The 17,758-nt window shown below is 46.4% G+C and overlaps 1 protein-coding gene across 2 annotated transcripts in view; it reads left to right on the top strand.

Annotated features, from left to right (window-relative positions):
• MTA3 (metastasis associated 1 family member 3) overlaps nt 1-17,556 on the top strand; it is a 161,751-nt gene extending 144,195 nt beyond the window's left edge. For both annotated transcript variants that reach the window (XM_045828495.1, XM_045828494.1), the window contains exons 15-17: nt 1,874-1,960; nt 4,598-4,744; nt 16,865-17,556. In XM_045828495.1, coding sequence (XP_045684451.1) covers nt 1,874-1,960; nt 4,598-4,744; nt 16,865-16,890 — 260 coding nt within the window. In that variant the 3' untranslated portion in view covers nt 16,891-17,556. The remainder of the gene's footprint in view (nt 1-1,873; nt 1,961-4,597; nt 4,745-16,864) is intronic.
• Nucleotides 17,557-17,758: the final 202 nt, after the last annotated feature.

Below are 17,758 nucleotides of genomic sequence, written 5' to 3'. Positions count from 1 at the left end.
GAGTTGATCTGATTACCAGTAATGCAGTGATTGCCGTCCTCCAGACACTGAGGAAATAACCAAGATGGTTCGCTGAAGCTATATTTTATTAATAGGAAGGAGAGAGATTTCTCTTGTCCTCACCCCACATGGAACTTGAATTTTAAATGACTGAATAGTGTTGAGAAGGAATTATTATTTAGTATTAACTCAGTAATTTGACAGGTGTTTGGTCCTTGCAGGATTTGGGCTGCTTTTTAATGTCTATTCAGATTACTCATCCAAAACATGCTTATTATATTTCCACCTGTATCTTCACTATCACTCAACAACAGGTGAAAAGCTTCATACCTTCGTAAATTTTTCCCCCTAAAGAAAATCAGCTGAATAGGAGGAAAAGAATGGGGATCATTATAGTTGTCAGTGGTTGAATCATAATTAGCCACTGTTTGGGATACATAATCAGATTCCTATTATTTGAGGATCTCTGTCATTTGTACTTTATTTCAATATTATAAAAAGTGTTGTTTTCCCACCTTTTTCTGCTTAATAGTTATTAGAAAAGAGTTTCCTAGGGGAAAGGGCTAGAGCTTATGAAAAAGTTAATTTTTAACTTGAAATTATTTGAGATTCCAGATTGAATTGTACATTTTATTTTATTTTTTAAATTTATTGTCACCCGAGGATACATTTATTGATTTTAGGGAGGGAGGGAGGGAGGGAAACATCTATGTGAAAGGGAAGCTTTTGCCCCCTGTACACACCCCAACTGGGAACCGAATCTGCAACCTGGATATGTGCCTCGAGAGGGAATCGAACCTGCGATCTTTCAGTGCCTGGGACCGTGCTCCAACCAACCAAGTCACACCAGCCAGGGCTTGAATTGTATGTTTTGGTAGTCAGAGAATTCCTATGGATGTCAAAGGAAATTTCTTGTATGTATACCTAGAAACGTCGTCTCAGCCTGTGAAAGAACAAATTCTCTCGTTATCAGAAAGCCTGTAGGACATTCTGGTCCAATATTTGAAGGTGGAAAAAGGCGTAGACATCATTAAGTTTTGTGACAATATCTGCAAATGTAAAAAACTTCAATACACATTTTTCTTGTCCCTTAAGACTCTAACAACTCCGGTAGGGCGGGCAGTCTTGTACCACATCTACTCTTGTGTCGTAATGACAGCTGATTAAGATGCAGAGTGTTTATGCTGTGTGCTTATTTTTCTCTGAAATCTCTTATGGTAGGTTGTGAGGAGTGCGATGTGAGCTTTTATCACCTAATACCCCTCTGACTGATTCTGTTGGATGAAATATTCTGCATACAGGTGACCTTTTAAATCTCAGCGCTAACGACGTCATGGTAGGATGTGAAGGCTGGAACACCGGTGATAAAAGCAAATAATGACCTATGTTTACCCTTGTGCGGCTGTCATCTGATGACAGTGGGTTTCACCAAGCTAGATGAGGACTCCCCAGTGGAAAACCACTCCACCTCGGTCAGGGGTGGCTGGATGGGTTACCTTTGTCAGCTGTCACTTTTGTCTTCCATGCCAGAGTGATGTGGCATTAGGATTGATTCAGCCTCGTATTCCATGGGAAGTTTTTTTACTTCAATGTAGAGAAGCCGTGGCTAGAAAGGAGACATATTTCCACTGCTTTACAGAGGGGCATGCACAGGGACTGTGTGTGTAAGTGCATTTTAGCTGCACTGGTGTGGGGCTTTCAGACAAGTGTTCTCCAGGTAAAGGCCTCACTCAGGAATCTGGAACCAGAAACTCAAAATTGCACAGGCATCTGGTGGATGTCTTGCACTCGCACCTTTTGTGCCTGCAGCGTGTGCGGTGCAGGAAGAGAAATCAGCCTCATGGGTTGTCTCCGTGTTTCTTTCTCTTCCCAGATGCAGACAGACACGCCGACCTCTCGGGAAGTCCGCTGAAAAGCAAAAGCACTAGGAAGCCTTTGGCATGCATCATTGGGTATCTAGGTGGGTGTCTTCTAATAGTGGAAAAACTCAACGTTCTATGTCTTACAAATATTTTGCTATTCTGAACCAAAGTCAAGCCTTTCAAATAGCTGAGGTTGGATACCTTGGTATGTGTAGTCAACTTATTTTGTTTTAGAAACTTTTATTTTTATTTTCCAAACACACCCAACATACACAATTATGGATATGTTTACTTTTACCAAAAAAAAATTACTGAATAAAAATGTGATGTGTATTTATGGATATAAGTACAGATTAAATTAAAATGAGAGTCATTAAATTATTAGAGAATGAACCATCTTAATATTTTGATTTAGATCCTTCCAGTATTTCTAACCCACCTTACCCCTTTCCGTAAATAGAACAGGATTGGTTTATCTACTTTTTTTGTAAGATAAAACTGATTTTTAACCTGCCTTTAAAAAAGACATAGTTCTGATGTGCCAATTAAGGTTACTTTGAAAGAGGAGCATTTGTATTACTTCCTGAAAGTTGCCAAATATGATGGTTCCATTTACATGTTGAAATACCACAGTTAACAAGAGTACCAAAAAAAATGACTTGGCAATAACTTCTTTTTCTTTTTCCTTTTTCTTTTGTTTGCAAAGATTCCTGATACACCTTGAAGCTCTAATGGCATTTTGTTGCACCCCTTATATTCTTGCCTTTTCACTTTCTCATTAAAAGCGAGACATGTAATCAGAGAGTTGCACTGAACTTTGTTACTCTGCCAGAATTTGTAGTTATGAAGTATTCAAACTTTAGACATCCATTCTTTTAAGAATCAAAGCATAGCCTTGAGCTTGGTCTATTATCTGGTCCTCACCAGAGCATGCCAGGAGTCAGGAGCTCACGGCTTCCTCTTTAATGTTAGTCTGCCCCCTTATTTCCTGCTGTATTCCTCGCGGGCTGAAGAGTTGCTTTGAGAGCCTCCGGAAACATCACATGGTTATCACAGACGTGACCTAGGTCATAGCGGTTAGGTTCTTGAAGTTTGCGGTCTGTCTGCCCTTGCAGGGCCTAACCCTAGAAGCCCCTTCCCACCTGCAAGGGAGAGTTTCTGATCATAAAGAGTAGAATATAGCATTGCACCTTGGTCACCTTCCCACAGGCAGTCCCGTATTCCTCCAGTGGGCAGGGTGGTCTCGGTCCCCACCAGATGCGCTCCCAGTTCAGTTGTGCTGTCCTGCTAGCTGAACCACATCCCTACAGAACACGCTTCTGAGTATTTACTGTGTACAAGATGCTCTCTAAGTGGGTTAGGGGACACCAAGATGAGTGAGACCTTGCCCTCAAAAATCTTTGTCTAGTAGGGAGAGCGCACAGGTTAGACAGTTGAACAAAGGGGTTCTACAAAAGAATGACAGGTAATAGGCACTGGGCGCTTGGAGGAAGGGGTAGTTATTTCTGATGAGTGTTAGGGCAGCCTACGTGAAGAAAGTAGTAATTGATCTCAGCCTTGAATGATATAGAGGATTTGAATTGATAGAAAAACAGGAAAAGTAATGTTTTTCCCTTATGGGACCAAGATAACCAAATAGACAAAGGCTTTAATGAAGTAAGGACCTGAAAAGTTTAGGGAATGCAGGTTGGTTTGGTCTGGATGGAGCCTGGAGTGTGGAGGTGGTCATTTAAAATGAGGTCCCTAGACCTTCGACACCATGTTGAAAAAAAAATCAGCACTAGATTTTGGTTAGTACTTGGTTTGTTTCTAAATGTTGGCAAGTGCAGGATTTTGACCAGAACAAGATACAATTCCAACAACACTCAACGAAGGCTCTTTCTAAATTTCAGTCAGTGAGGCTGTCACCTTGGCCCTCCCCTCAGAGACCGGGTGGCTTGTGCACACTTGGCACACTGGGCGTTGACTCAGAATCGGTGAGCAGGTTTCTCCCTGGAGGTCCTTAGGTTCCAGTTCCTATAGTGCTGCAGTTTTCGTCCATCTACCCCATTCAGAGAGCGAACGGTTCTGGGCTGTGTGCCCGACAACAACATAATTCCCTTAAACACACGTGTACCACGTGCACGTGTCAGTTTGGTGATCCATCCTCGGGTGAAGTTTCTCTTGTACTGCTTCTTGACTCTAGTATTTGGAGTTTGGTGTCAGATTTCACGTCTATCAAAACGCCCTGGGCTGGGAGTGAAGGACCAGGGTCCTAGGCCCTGCTTGCAGAGCCAGAGGAGGAGTTCTGTTTTCCACCAGATCTGGTCACTTGTTCAGCGCTGGTTTGGTATAGAACACAGAGGTAGTTTCTCCAAGGCTGCCTCTCTAGACAGCTTCTGGATTGCCAATACCTTGAAGAGTCAGATGCCTTATTATTCCCTTGGTAAAGCTTGTATTTAAGTGACCTTCTATAGTGGTTCTTTTCTTCCATTCTTTTTCTTTTTTTTTTTTGGTACTGACAACATGAAGCTCCAGCTAACAGGGAAGATCCCACTCCCTTTTGATAAGTAAAGCAGCCATGGGAACAGCACTTGAAGCTGATTAATTATGCAAGTCCCTGGGAAAACAGGCTGGCTCATAAGGAACTCTCGGCTCATTAAGAGATAAGACGTTGTGCCTATTAGCCAGTGACGTTCACACAGAGATTTTTAATACCATGTTCTGAGTTGAGAAACCTTTTTCCCCACTGTCAGAGATCCATCCTTCAAAGAAACCTAATGTAATCCGATCTACACCAAGTCTGCAAACCCCAACTACCAAGCGGATGCTGACCACCCCGAATCACACGTCGCTGAGCATTCTGGGGAAAAGAAACTACAGCCATCACAATGGCCTGGATGGTATGTAAGCCCCGGATCACAGGGGCTGTTCTTTTTAAAAAATTTTTTTAATTGAGAGAGAAAGAGAGAAACATCAATTTTTTGTTCCATTCATTTATACATTCCTTGGTTGCTTCTTGCATGTGCCCGGACCAGAGGTTGAACCTGCAATCTTGGTGTATCGGGACAGTGCCCCAACTAACTGAGCTGCCCGGCCAGGATGCGCAAGGGCTGTTCTGAGAGGCCAGGGACCCTCTGCCCTCACCAGTTCCAGGCATCACCTGCCAAATCTAAAAATATATAACAAATGGGATCTTCTACTCTCTGATTGAACTAAATGGGTGGTAAGGGGAATAAAAGGGAAGGTGGTCCTGTGCCGCAATGAAGACATTTGCCAGGTGACATTTCTCCGTCTCCTCAGGAGGGACATGTTTGCTCCCACTTCCTCTGAGGAGGCGAAATGTGTGTTTAGCAGGTGGCCTCTGCTGGGTGGTAATGTTCTCGCTGCAATGCACACTCACTGCTCATTTGTGTTTCCTCGAGCAGACGGGATTACCTCGCCTTCTGTCTGAGACAGGAGTGCTCTCTGGGGCTTCTTCAGCCGTCCATGGATTGTTTTGGATTTGGCGTTTGTCCCCTACTTCTTTCATCTTATAAATTTTTTTAATTGCTCAAGAGTGCTACAAATCACGAAAGGAATTGCCTAGGTGATGTCCTAAATAGAGGAATAATAAGTTGTTTCAAATGGAAAAACTGAAAACTCTCACCTCTTATCCAAAGCACTTCTCTTGGGCTTGGCCATGTAATGACCCTTCAGGTGGAATTGAATTATGTTCCCAACTGAACTATAAACACAAGCATAATACATCATCCAGGCAATATATATCGCTCATTTCAATAGCCCTGGACTTTGAAACTGTCTTGATTGTTTAAATGTTGGCATTTATTTAAAACCCTTTCCAGGCATTTCATGTCTTGCAGAACTCTCAATTCCTTCAGTGACAGTAAGTTATTTATAATGAGGCCCTAGAGCAAGGATGTGAACTAGACCTTCTAGTAATAATTTTTCAGTGTGTGCTTTTGGTGGCCTGTCTTTTGATGGTCATTGTGATGTCAAAATGAATAAAAAATTCAGGATGAGGAGTTTAGCTTGCATTTATGGGCTTTTCAATGTGTTGTAGATGTGGCTTTCCAGAATGTATTTACACAGTAATCTTGCAGAAATCACTTCCTTGCTAATGAGAACATCAGCCATCCTTGCCACAGTGTGCCTGATGCCTAGACAACGGGAAACCAAGGAACAGTTGTGTCAAAACGTGGAGACTGGATTTCTTTCCAGCTTTTCCTTGCCCACAGCCTGGGGACTTTGTATTCAGGCTCATTTACAATTAGGAATCTTTCTCTTCCATTTCATCACTTCCCTGGCCTCTCTCTAGGTTTATAGCCCTACTGCAGAAAGCAAAAAGTTCATTCTGGTTCATGCAATATATGTGTATCAAATGAATATATGTATTTGTTCTTTATGGTGAAAAGTTTTTTTCCACTCGCACGCACCCCATGGTCATGGTCACTAGGTCCCAGTCCTTTATTGCAAAATAGAAACCACATACATTATTTTAAGAGCTAATAAAAGAAATTGAATTGATATGACAGGTGCTGGAGGACAGGATGGGCATGTGGGGTGTGTGGGGCTGGAGGTGGTAGGGTTAGGAGAGCAAAAGGAAGCAGTTGGGGCTGTCGCAAGCTGGAAGCTCACGAGGGCTCTGAGGAGCTGGAACTCAGACCTCCAGCAGAGAGCCCTGTTCGGTCGGCACTGGCATCTCTTGGGAGGTGTGATGAGGCTGGTCTGGGCATGTGGAGTAAAGCTGGGCACTGAAACAAACCTCTGTGGCTACCTGGGGCCACGCTGGCAGGGACAGAAAAAGTGTGTCCTTAGGTCTTGCAGGCTCCCTCCAGCACCCTCTACTGGTGGTACAGGGAGCCTGGTGGTGAAGGAGAAATGTGTCCACAGAGTCCCAGCCCCAGCATCTCTTCTGCTCAGCACACTGCCTGGGCCTTACCAGGTGCTCAATAAACATAGCCTGAGTAGAAGGGAGTTCAGATCAGGGAGCTGAGAAACGAGTGTAGGAGAACATACATTTTAGAAAACGTCCCCATTTCTGTATTCCCAGTGGACCTTTTCCTTGGGACAATGGGTCTGTTTCTTACTTCTTTGGGATATAGAACCCTGAATTTCCAAAGTGAACTCAAAGTACCAGAAGAAATGTCAGGCTCATCGTGAGTTTTCATGGGGTAGTTAATATTGTCATGTGCCGGAACGGGTAGATACAAACTCACGGGAAAGCCAGGCCCTGTGTGACCCAACAGCAGAATCAGTTCTCACAGCCACCCGGTCATCAGAAGTCCGCCAGACACACACGCACCAAATAGGGTGTTGATGGGTAGAACGAGCTGAACAGGAAACAAAATCTGCTGGTACTGAAACGTGCCGGACTCCCGGCCTCAGGGCACCCTGCCCCCTGCCCGGTGGCTTGGCCTCCTTCACTCGCCATCAATCCTCAGGTGGAGGCTCTTGATGATCGGAAGAGTCTCTGGGTTTCTGCTGGCAGAAAGGATTTTAAACAGTCATGGACAGCTTCCGATTGTCTTCCTGAAAGTCACCATCTTCCTCCTGGCCCTGGCCCTGGCCCTTTAAGACCCCGTTTTGACTGCTGGCTGGGAGTCAGCACTCTGTGTGCTGGTTACCCTTTGTCACCAGCTGCACGCAGACCTCCGTGACCGCCCTCGTGGCTGTCACACTCCGGGGATGAAAACACAATCTGCACATGTAGAAGCCCCATTATTTGGGGTCAGTAATGCTAGGAAGAGTAAAGTTCCAAAATATAGACCTGCCTGGCCCCTTCTCAGCCCCCTGCACTTCAGTCTCTCCCCTCAGGGCTGTGCCACATGCAGTCATGGCCCTTTCCGGGCTTACAGGTGCTTGGGTGACGTTTTCATTGCCGGCAAACCGAGTAGCTACCACACTCCACCTACTCGGTGAGCTCCAGGTGGCCGGGAGGAGAGGAGGCCCTGAGATCCGGGAGGGAAGCCCCGTCACTGGAAAGCTTGTCCATGTGTGAGAGCCAGCAAGAAGGGCAGCGGGGAGATGGACCATGTGCCGTGGACATCCGTGGGTTTGCAGTCAGATGGGATTAATTGCTGCAATTGATGATTATTTCCTGTGGCCTTGGATGCAGTACTCGGTTTCCTCTGTAGAGCACAGAAAAAAAAATTTGTTTTGCCTTAATGGAGTTGTTATAATGATTAAAAATTCTTCATCTACTTTATATGACTTGATCTTCTGAACACTTTATGAGCTAGGTGTTATAACGTGCATTTTATTTTTTTATGACTTGTTATTTTCAATTTTTAAAATTTTAGTTGCTGTTGATAGATAACATTATATTAGGTTCAAGTACACAACATAGTGATTAGACAGTTACATAACTTGTGAAGTGATCACCTCGATAAGTCTAGGACCCACCTGAAACTGGCTTTTTAATAATGAAAAAAACTGCACAAAGCTCAGAGAATCTAAGGGCTTTGCCCCAGGTCGCGCTGCTAGCAAGTGACAAAGATGAGATTTAAACTTCAAGTCCGGTGTTGTTTCCCCAGGGCCACGAAGGCCCTGAATTTGTATGTTGAGGGCAGCAGGTACCTGGGAGATGTGTACGTTTTCTGTGTGTAGCAGATGGGTGTGTTTGTAAATCCAGGGGGGAACACAGGGGGTGTTTTTCTTTGTTCAGACTGTGGAGTATGCGCCATCATTGTCTGATAAAAACCTTCGCCTTCTTTTCCTGTCTCTCTGAAACTCCTCTGCCCATATGATACCCCCTTCTTTCTCTGGAGCTTAGGGCATAGGAGCTATGTTAGTGTCAGAGAGAGGAAAGAAAAGAAAGAAGAGAAAATCCACACAATCACTTAAAAAGGTGAAATGTGTTTAAATTAAATTATATGCTATTTCCAGCATTGACTCTGACTTGTAGTAGATGTCCAGTAAGTGTTAAGAGCCATCCCCTCCTTTAACAAAGAGCTACTATTGAAGTTTTATTTGAAAAAATTTTAAGATACTGACCAAAGATTTTGTACTCAGCCTAAGAGTATGATTCTCAAAAATGACTCATGGGTTTGCCTGAAGGTAAATGATTGCACATTAGAGGGCCGAGTATCTATAAAGAGAAATGGCCCTCAATGAAGTTATTTGGAGGGTGATTGAAGACCAGAAATTGGGTTTATAGAGAGGGCTTACTGAGCTTCCTGCAGGCCCCTGTCATTCATAGCACAGGGGGTGGGACGCAATGATCCTCAGACAGTGGAACCTTTCCAGGGTGAAGGCCGAGCCAGAAAAAGAAGTCTGGGGACGAGCCAGCCGGTGAGCTGCACGGCCCCTCTAAGAAGGTGCCCTGGGTTGCCGCTGCTGTCACATGCTTGAGTCTGGGTCCATCAGCACATCTCTCATCCCCTGCACAGGGACAAGGAGACTGCCTACTCTGTCTCCGTCTCCATCAGCGGGTGCTCTTGAGAACAGATGGAGCCATGTAGTGACATAGACCAGGGCAGGCCTGTGTCAACTGCAGGTGCCCTTCAGCCTTTTCTGGGGTGACACAGCTTTGGTCCCAGGAGCACTGCTGAAGCGACAGGCTCAGAAGAGAGGTATTTGCAGCTGGACTGAGTCAGGGCGTCCGAGCCAAGGAAACTGATGAATTGTACAATAAGCTGCTTTTTAATCTGCTCTCCTCTGGTTTATTTCCCCAGGGTATGTGAGTCCACTGGAAATCTAGTTTTGTTTTGTTTTTCTTATTTGTTTTGTGCATTGAGTAATATTATTTCTCTCAGTCTCCCATGTACAGGGGCCATCCAATGTGGTTGCCTCTAAGAACAACGGTAGGGCGTAAAGACTGTCCTCCTGATGACTTGTCTCTGGAATCAGTGACTCGAAAGTTTCAGCTGTTTGCGTCTCAACCCTGGGGACGGGGAGGTGGTGAGGGCCCTGGTACCAGTGAGAGAGCGCAGGGCACGCATCTGCTGTCTTCACAAATCCCAGTAACAGTAGGCTGCCAGGAGCCGCTGATGGCTCTCCTAGGCATGCTTCCGCTGGCCATTTCCGAAGATTACAATACTGTTGAATCTTCTGAAACACTGTTTATGGAAGAACATCAAGTACCCCCGGACTCACCTCTGGTCTCCTCGTCTTGAGCTATAATGTTATATAACCTGGTTAAATACATAAAATAACCGTTGGAGTTTTTAGTTGTTTGTTTTTCAGTATTTTTTTTAATGGATCCTTATGGCTGCAGGGTTTACTGAATGTGAAGCAATCACAGCAGAGAACCTAATGTGTCCAGAGAGCGCAGGACAGCGGAAGCCTTACCTGAGGGCAGTGGGTGGGTGTTCTCTCTGCCCTGAAGCCGTGGGGTGGGGACTGTCGCAGAAGGCAGACCCAAGTGCATTAGGCAAGAGGAATCCACACCTGGGTGTTTTGGCATATTCTGCTAGGATGTCTGATTAGCCACCCCTGGGGCGATGTCTGGGGGTGCTAATACTGCAGTCTCACCCGTAGAACACTCCTTTCCTGTCCCCGAGGGAAGTGCTGGTGTGGGAGCCTCTGAGAGGTCTGCCTATCCCCATGACTCTCTCAGTAGTGGGTGGGGGGCCGGGGGGGGGGGTCTTAGAAGAGTGACAGAATCCGCGGTAGTTACTGTAGCGCCCTCAGCTGCGAGGGCCAGCTCTGGCCTCCTTGAAAAGTCTCTATTTACCTGCATCAATACAGGAAACCTTGTTTAACTAACACACTCCTGTGAACTCCCATTCTCAGTGCATGTATCGTAGAAGGTGAACCTCTGAGAAAGAAAGTGAACCTCTGACTTGAAGGCTTGGGTCCCCAGTTTGTTTGTTTTTTTCTTTCTTTCTTTCTTTTTTTTTTTTTTTTGAGGTGGGGAGGAAGAGATGCTTGGGAAAGGAAAAGGAAGAAACAGTAGAGGGAAGGGTTTGGGTCCCTGAAAAACACTCTTCTTTGGAAGAGGTTCAACCCACTCATTGAAAGAACAGGCACAAATGTCTGAGCGCCCGCTGGGACACCGGTATTAGGCACCCCAGGGAAGTGAAGACCAGTCCCCCAAACCAGTCGGTGAAGGCATCCCTCCTGCAGTCTCTTCGGGTCCCAGGGAAGAGTGAGGAAGTCTTCTGAATCTGCGTTGTCTCCAGGGTGGTGGAAATGGAAAGATTTGTCACAGTCTAGTTGATTTGGGTCCCCCACTGGGTTCATTCTGAGGTTCCCAGCCTTGCTCGCTGTTATTTTATTTCCCTGTTTTCTGTTTTTCCTTCCAGATGACTGAGCACTCTTTAAACTCAGAAAACATCTGAGTTATAATCTTTGCATTTTCTCCTCCAACCCAATATTTGTTTTTACTAGCAACTACGTGCATATTAATAAGTATGGAGAATAATGAGTGTCAAGCCAAGGAGCAAGCTGGGAGGCATCTCCATTAGACGGGTCTCCCAACGAGGGTGTCCGAGAAGACCGTTTCCGTGAGGTCGGAAGGCAGCGTCACGGAGGGCCCGCAGCAGCCCTCCGGGCGGTCGGGGGGCTGGGAAGCAGGGCCAAGCACAGGGAGGGCGTTGGAGCCCGAAGAGTCAGCAGAAAAGTAGTCGAGACAGATGTTGGACTCCTGCACTGCTCGTCCGGTTTTCTTCTCATTTCTCTCCAGTTTCCTTTCTCTGTGTCTTTTTACTCTGCTTTCTGGGAGACTTTCTCACCTTTATATTCCAGCCAGATTTGTCTGTTTCTCCCTTTAGTTTGTCAAATTTTACTTCATGTATTTAGAAGTTCTGTTATAGAGTATATGTGTATTTAGAATTTTTGTCTTTTTCACCTATTTTTAAAAAGATTTTATTTATTTATAGAGAGAGGGGAAGGGAAAGAGACAGGAGGGGAGAAAAACATTGATGTGAGAGAGAATCGTCTTTGGTTGCCTCTCGTAAGTGCCCCAGCTGGGGACTGAACCCACAACCCAGGCAGGACCCTTGGCTTTGCGGCATGACACCCAGCCAACTGAGCCACACCGGTCTGGGCTGTCTTTTTGACTTTTTTGTCAGTATGAAATAATCCTCTTTATCTCTGTTAATACTTCTTGTCTTGAAGTCTATTTTGTCCGATGCTGCTATGATTACACCAGTTTTCTTTTTCTCTTGTTTTTAGTTTTTTTTTAATGAATTTTTCTATTTACTAAACTCACCACAGAATGATTCTTACAGCATCTCTAAAGGCAGCCCATGTTGTTCTAGCAGATTTTTTTAAGAGCCCTATAGGGCCATTATCCATGACCGTTTCTTTTTAAAATAGCTTTATGGAGGCATAATTGGCATTCAGTAAACTATATGCATTTTAAAATATACAAGTTGATAGGTGTAACATATGTATACACCACCACCATAGTCACGATAATAAGCTCATACATCTTTCTCAGATTTTTCCTGCACCCCTTTACAAGGTGTGTTCCTTCCTCCCCACCTGCATCCCGGGTGGCTGCTGACCTGCTTCTGGTCACCACAGAGGAGTTTACATTGTCTAGACTTTTTATAAATGGAGTCGTATAGTATGTACCCTTTGTCAGTTTGAGCAGATTTTAGAGGTCTGTCTTCAAGTTCACTGATTCTTTTATAGCATGAATCTTCTGTTAGTCCCATTCAACAAATTGTTCATTTCAGAGTTTGTACTTTTTCAGTTTTAGGATTTCAATTTAGTCCTTTTATATACCTCCTAAGATACATCATCTTGTCAACCATTGTATCCGTATTTTTACAGGTTCTTCAACATACTTATAGTAAATAGTTTGTCCATATCTGCTAATTCTAACATCTGATTCATCCATTAATCATCTAACAATGACTGTTTTTTCTTTTGGTTATGGATTTTTCTGCTTCTCAGGTCTAATAATTTTTAATGGGTACTGGTCAGGGTGGATGTAAAGTGTAGAGACTCTGGTTTCTGTTATTTTCTTTTTTTAAAGATTTTATTTATTTATTTTTAGAAAGGGAAGGGAAGGAGAAAGAGAGAGAGAAAGAAACATCAATGTGCAGTTGCTGGGGGCCGTGGCCTGAAACCCGGGCATGTGCCCTGACTGGGAATCGAACCTGCGATGCTTTGGTTTGCAGCCCGAGCTCAATTCACTGAGCTATGCCAGCCAGGGCTGGTTTCTGTTATTTTCTTCTGCAGAGTGTCCAGTGTGGTTCTGGTGAGCAATTAATTGGCAGAACACCTTGATTATGCAGAGGCTTGATTTAACACTTTATTAGGTCTGGTCTATTTGAGTTTTTGTCTTAGTCCCATGAGATATCAATGGAAAAACCAAACTGTTTGCTCAGCCGCCTCTCACTCTGAAGAACCTGAATTCTAAACTCTGTCTCCGCTGCTCGGCATTTCAGCCTTCCAGCAGGCGTTTTCCACTGGGCTCCTTGGAGTCTCACCTGTACATGCCAAGTTCAAAAATCCGCCAATGATTTGAGGGCAGCATGTATGTAGATTCGGGGCTCCCCATTCTGTGCCTCCTCTCCAGGATCTCCTCCCTCCACTTCCAGTTGCACTGGCAGCCCTGAGCTCTGACTGCTCCCTGAGGGTTCCTCATCCCAGCCAGACCGCAGCTTTCTGCGTGAGCGTGTTCCTCTTGTCCCGTGTGGAAGTGCTCACAAGGGCAAGGCCAGCTGAGCGGATCTCCCCTAGTCTCACTCTTTTCAAGGGTCCTATCTGCTTCAGTTTTTGCCTGATTTTGGTTGCTCTCCAAATAGTACCTTCAAACAGTTGTTTTTTTATATCTCATCCAGAGTTTATCACCATTATTGACTACAGAGTTAGTTCAATATAAATTACCCCACCATTACAGGAAGCAGAACTCCTCCGTTCTTTTATGGGCTCCAACTTGCTTCTCTCAAAAAAAAATTTTTAATGGCCTCCTGTTTGTGTTTCATGGATACTTACCTTTTCTTACTTCTCTGAGGGTATTAGTGATAGTGCTTTTTGTTTTTTAAGTTTTCTTCTCCATGAAGAGTCTGTTTTGTCCAATTTCTTTCTCTTGTCCTTTGCTTTGGTTGCTAACATGTGTATTAGAGGGTGTTTTCTGGGGACTTCCTGTTGTGTGATAGTACTCTGGAGTAGACTAACGTCAGGTTGAAAGGTCTGTGCTCGTGCTTGTGGGTGGAGCCTGTAGAGCACTTCATGGTGTGGTGATCGACGGGCTGTTTACGGGACACACAAGCGCCAGGATTTTTAGGTCTTTCCACCTGGGCTGCTTCAATTCCCCAGCAAAGATTCTTCCCATCTATTTCGGTCCGGTTAGGCTGCTGCAGCACAAAATTACCATAGACTGGGTAGCTTATAAACAACAGAAATTTATTTCTCACAGTTCTAGAGACTGCGAAGTCCAAGATCCGGGTGCCAGCACGGCTGGGTTCCCGTGAAGACCCTCTTCCAGGTCACAGACCGCTGACTTCTTGCTGTGACCTCTCTGAGGCCTCTTTTACAAGAGTGAGCATCGCATTCATGAGGGCTCTGCCCTCATCACCTGCGCTCCTCCCAAAGGCCCCACATCCTGATATTCATCACATGGGTGTTAGGACGTCAGCATGCGAATCTAGCGGGACACACACACACACACACACACACACACACACACATTCAGACCACTGCACCACCTCTTCCCCAGAGGGTGAAGGTTTGGCTGTCTACATCCTGGGAGCTCAGCGGGGAGAAGGCGGGAGGTCTCTCACAGTCCGGTACATCTGCTCTTGCGACCCCTCAGTTTGGGAATTGGTCACCTGCCCTCAACTGCGCTTGGCTTTCCGGTGTCCCCTGGACTTGAGGACTTCTGCTCAGTCCTCTTCAGAGAATAAACATCCAAACCTGTGGCAGGTCGGCAGTTGCCTGGGGATATGCAGTCGGGAGAGCTTCTAGGGGTCTAGCCGCTTCTCAGACAGCCTTCACGTAACCTCCTCTGCCTCAGTTTCCCTTGCCCACTTCCAGAGTTACCTGGTGTCTGTTCCTGAGCCTTTGAGCATTTTTTGGACAAAGTAGGTTCTCGGCTTTCCACTCTGCTGGCTTTGGCCTGGCCTTCTTGTCTGGTCTGCTATCACTCATTTATCTGTTTTCCACCCTCCAAAATCTGCTGGTGGTTTCTCCTGTGGGCATCAGAAGGGAGGGGAATTAGCTGAGAAGGCAGCAGCTGGAAGCCCCGAAGAGGGCTGCTTTCGTTGCGCTGGTGGGTTAGAGTGCAGAATCTTCAAGTCCACGGGCTCCAAGTACTTGTGAGTAGTCAAACCCATGGGGACAATTTTGTAAGAAGCAAAGTGAGTGCTCATGAATCAGGGTTAATATAGACAAAAGCAGCAAATGTAGATTAATGCATCTGAGAATTGATCAACAAAACAGGAAATGATTTGTAGTTCATCATCTAGGAGCGAGACTGGAGAATCTGTGTAGAGTTTTTCCTGGGGCCTCAGCCAGTGCTTCCATTCTGGGGGCTCAGGGCCTGGGTCCCTGCGTGTGGCTCTCATTCTTGCTTCAAGAAGTGCAGTGCGGTGGGGGAACTGCGCAGCAAGCGGTGCAGGGAGTGTAGGGATAGCTGTATAAGGGCAAGTGCTGAGCACCGGGGTTCTTCAGCCTGGAACGCAGAGAGCTGACATATCTCAGCGTAAAGCCCTGGCCACTGTAGAGAAGGCAGGTGTGAACCTGGGTGCCAGAGACATAGCTTCTCTGGTGAGGGCACTGCTTTCCGAACTGGAGCAGGTGAGCTTAGTGGAAACAGATGAAAGCACCATTTACTGTGGCAGGCCGGACACTTGGGGAACTACTACAAGTGGCTCTTCTGGCAGTCGGCTTAATTCCACTGGGGTTTGGACAAATGAATGAATGACAGAAGTCTACCTCTTTCCCCCCAGCCAACCCCCCCAAACAAAAAGAGAGGAGTGAGGCTTCTGAGACATAGTGACACATATATAACCCTTAATTTAAACCCTGAGGAGGACAGTGTGCTAGATGGAGAATGGTCAGTTTGGTGTAGTAGGAAAAACTTGGCCTGACTCAAAAAGATCTGGGTTCAAATCCCGACTCCTCAGTTTACTCACTGTGTGACTTTGAGCAAGTTCCTGACCTTTCTCACCCAGATAAGGTTCTGGTGCAAAGTTAAGTAAGTCCGTTACCCAATCTACAGGAGGATCAGTACAGCAAAAGTTAGCCTAAGGCCCAAATGGAAGTATCTGCGTTTTTCTTGAACACGTACTTGCTGAGCCCCACCAGTTACCAGGCTGCGTACCCATATCTCCCCTGTTCCAGAAAGGCTCATGAAGTGAAGGCACAGTTCTGCTCCACCCTGCCAACCTTCCTCAGGATGGCGGGAGGCTGTGAAGGAGGGCGCCCCCGTGTCCTCTCCTGGTGGCAGGCAGCGTGTGTGATAGGAGAGTATCTGAGGGCTAGCTTGGCGGGATCACCCGAGCCCATCTCAGCAAACAACCCCCGTGTCCCTCCCAGACACTTTCCTACTAACCAAACCGAAGGTTTCGCAACCCACTGATAATACCAGACGGTGATGGTATGGTTTTCAGCCACTTCCACTTTCCATTTACTCATTTCTTCCGAGAGGCTGTTGGCGCCCAGCTCTGGGACAGGAGAGTTAAGGTCTTCGGGGGAAGTGGAGAAGGCGAGGGTGAGGGACACTGTGGTGCCGTGGGTGTCTGAGGTTCATTCCCCTCCTACAGAGAATCATGCCCCAGCATCTGAGTGCCCACATCACTATGATTAATTATCGTCATCTCGGTTGCAGAGTGCTGTGGCTTCAGTCCGGCGAGCACATAGGCACTTGCCAGTGATGACTGACTCCGCCCGTCCACAACCCCGCTTTAAGGCACTTCACTGTTATTCCCGTATGTTCTTGGCCTCAATGAAAGTTTCCTTTGGTCCAGACTTAACCCACACCTCGAGCCGTTGAGTTCCTGCCCAACCTTCTTTCCTCGGAGGTCGTGATGTTGGTGGGAGGGCTGGTCCCATCCCTCCTCTCACTTGGCCTCCACCTTCAGGCCTCGTTTAACTTTGACCCCTTTTCTTTCCTTTTCCAGAACTCACATGCTGCGTGTCGGACTGAGCTATCCCTGTTTCATCCTGTAATGCAAGACTTGCTACACCGTCCTGCTGACGTTCACGGCCGTGCCTGGGAAGGAGGCAGCCCCATTCCCAGTCCATTTCAGCGGGAGCCCTCCCCGTGCAGCCCCTGGAGACTCGGTGGGGCAGGGGAAGAAGCTGTAGGAGTGCACGTCCCAAAAGCCGAGTCTCCATGTGTGAATCAGTGTCACCTCGCTTTGCTCTCAGAGACCTCGCTGCCCCAGCCAGACCTGCCTGCGAATGAAGGGGAGGAGGGAGCCACTGGTCTCCTCCCTGCTCCGCACCTGCACCCCGGGCACAGCGGCTCCTGGGGCAGCGGGGCGGCTGAGAGCTCAGAGCCCCTGCTGCCCTGCATGCGCCAGCTCAGCTCTGTCGTAAGCTGTGTGACTGTGTACAGGAGGGGCGTGGCCTCTTTCTGAATGGGTTTTTCTTAACACATGTGCCAGAGTTTATGCCGTTCACAGTGTTGCCCCTCTCCTTGCTGTTACTGTCACTGACTTTTCCTCATTAGGCTTCATAGTTATTTTTTTTAAATGGGAAAATGTCCTTCTTTACTCCCTGCATTGTATATTCAGCCCACCTTCCCTACCCCTCCAAGGTCCAGAATTACCTGAGGTTCTGAAAAAGATAAGAAAGCCGTCTTTGCTAAGCCTGTGAGCTCTTCCTATCGTCTGTATTTTGTCCTTGAAGAGAGTTGGTGTCTGCTCGGTTCTGCCTGGTCCCAGACAGCTCTCTCTGGAGCAGGTGTTGGAACTGAGCTGGCATGTGTATCACTGTGACAAACCACCTGGGCACTGTCCTGTTCCCTTACAGCCGGACCGGCCAGGCTGGTCCTGCAGCAAGTGACAGAC

This window comes from Phyllostomus hastatus, unplaced genomic scaffold (genome assembly GCF_019186645.2).
Source record: "Phyllostomus hastatus isolate PE091 unplaced genomic scaffold, TTU_PhHast_1.1 phas_scaffold_78, whole genome shotgun sequence".
Classification (NCBI taxonomy): Eukaryota; Metazoa; Chordata; class Mammalia; order Chiroptera; family Phyllostomidae; genus Phyllostomus; species Phyllostomus hastatus.
The sequence above is the reverse complement of the archived record's forward strand: the minus strand, read 5'-3'. Positions and strand labels throughout refer to the sequence as shown.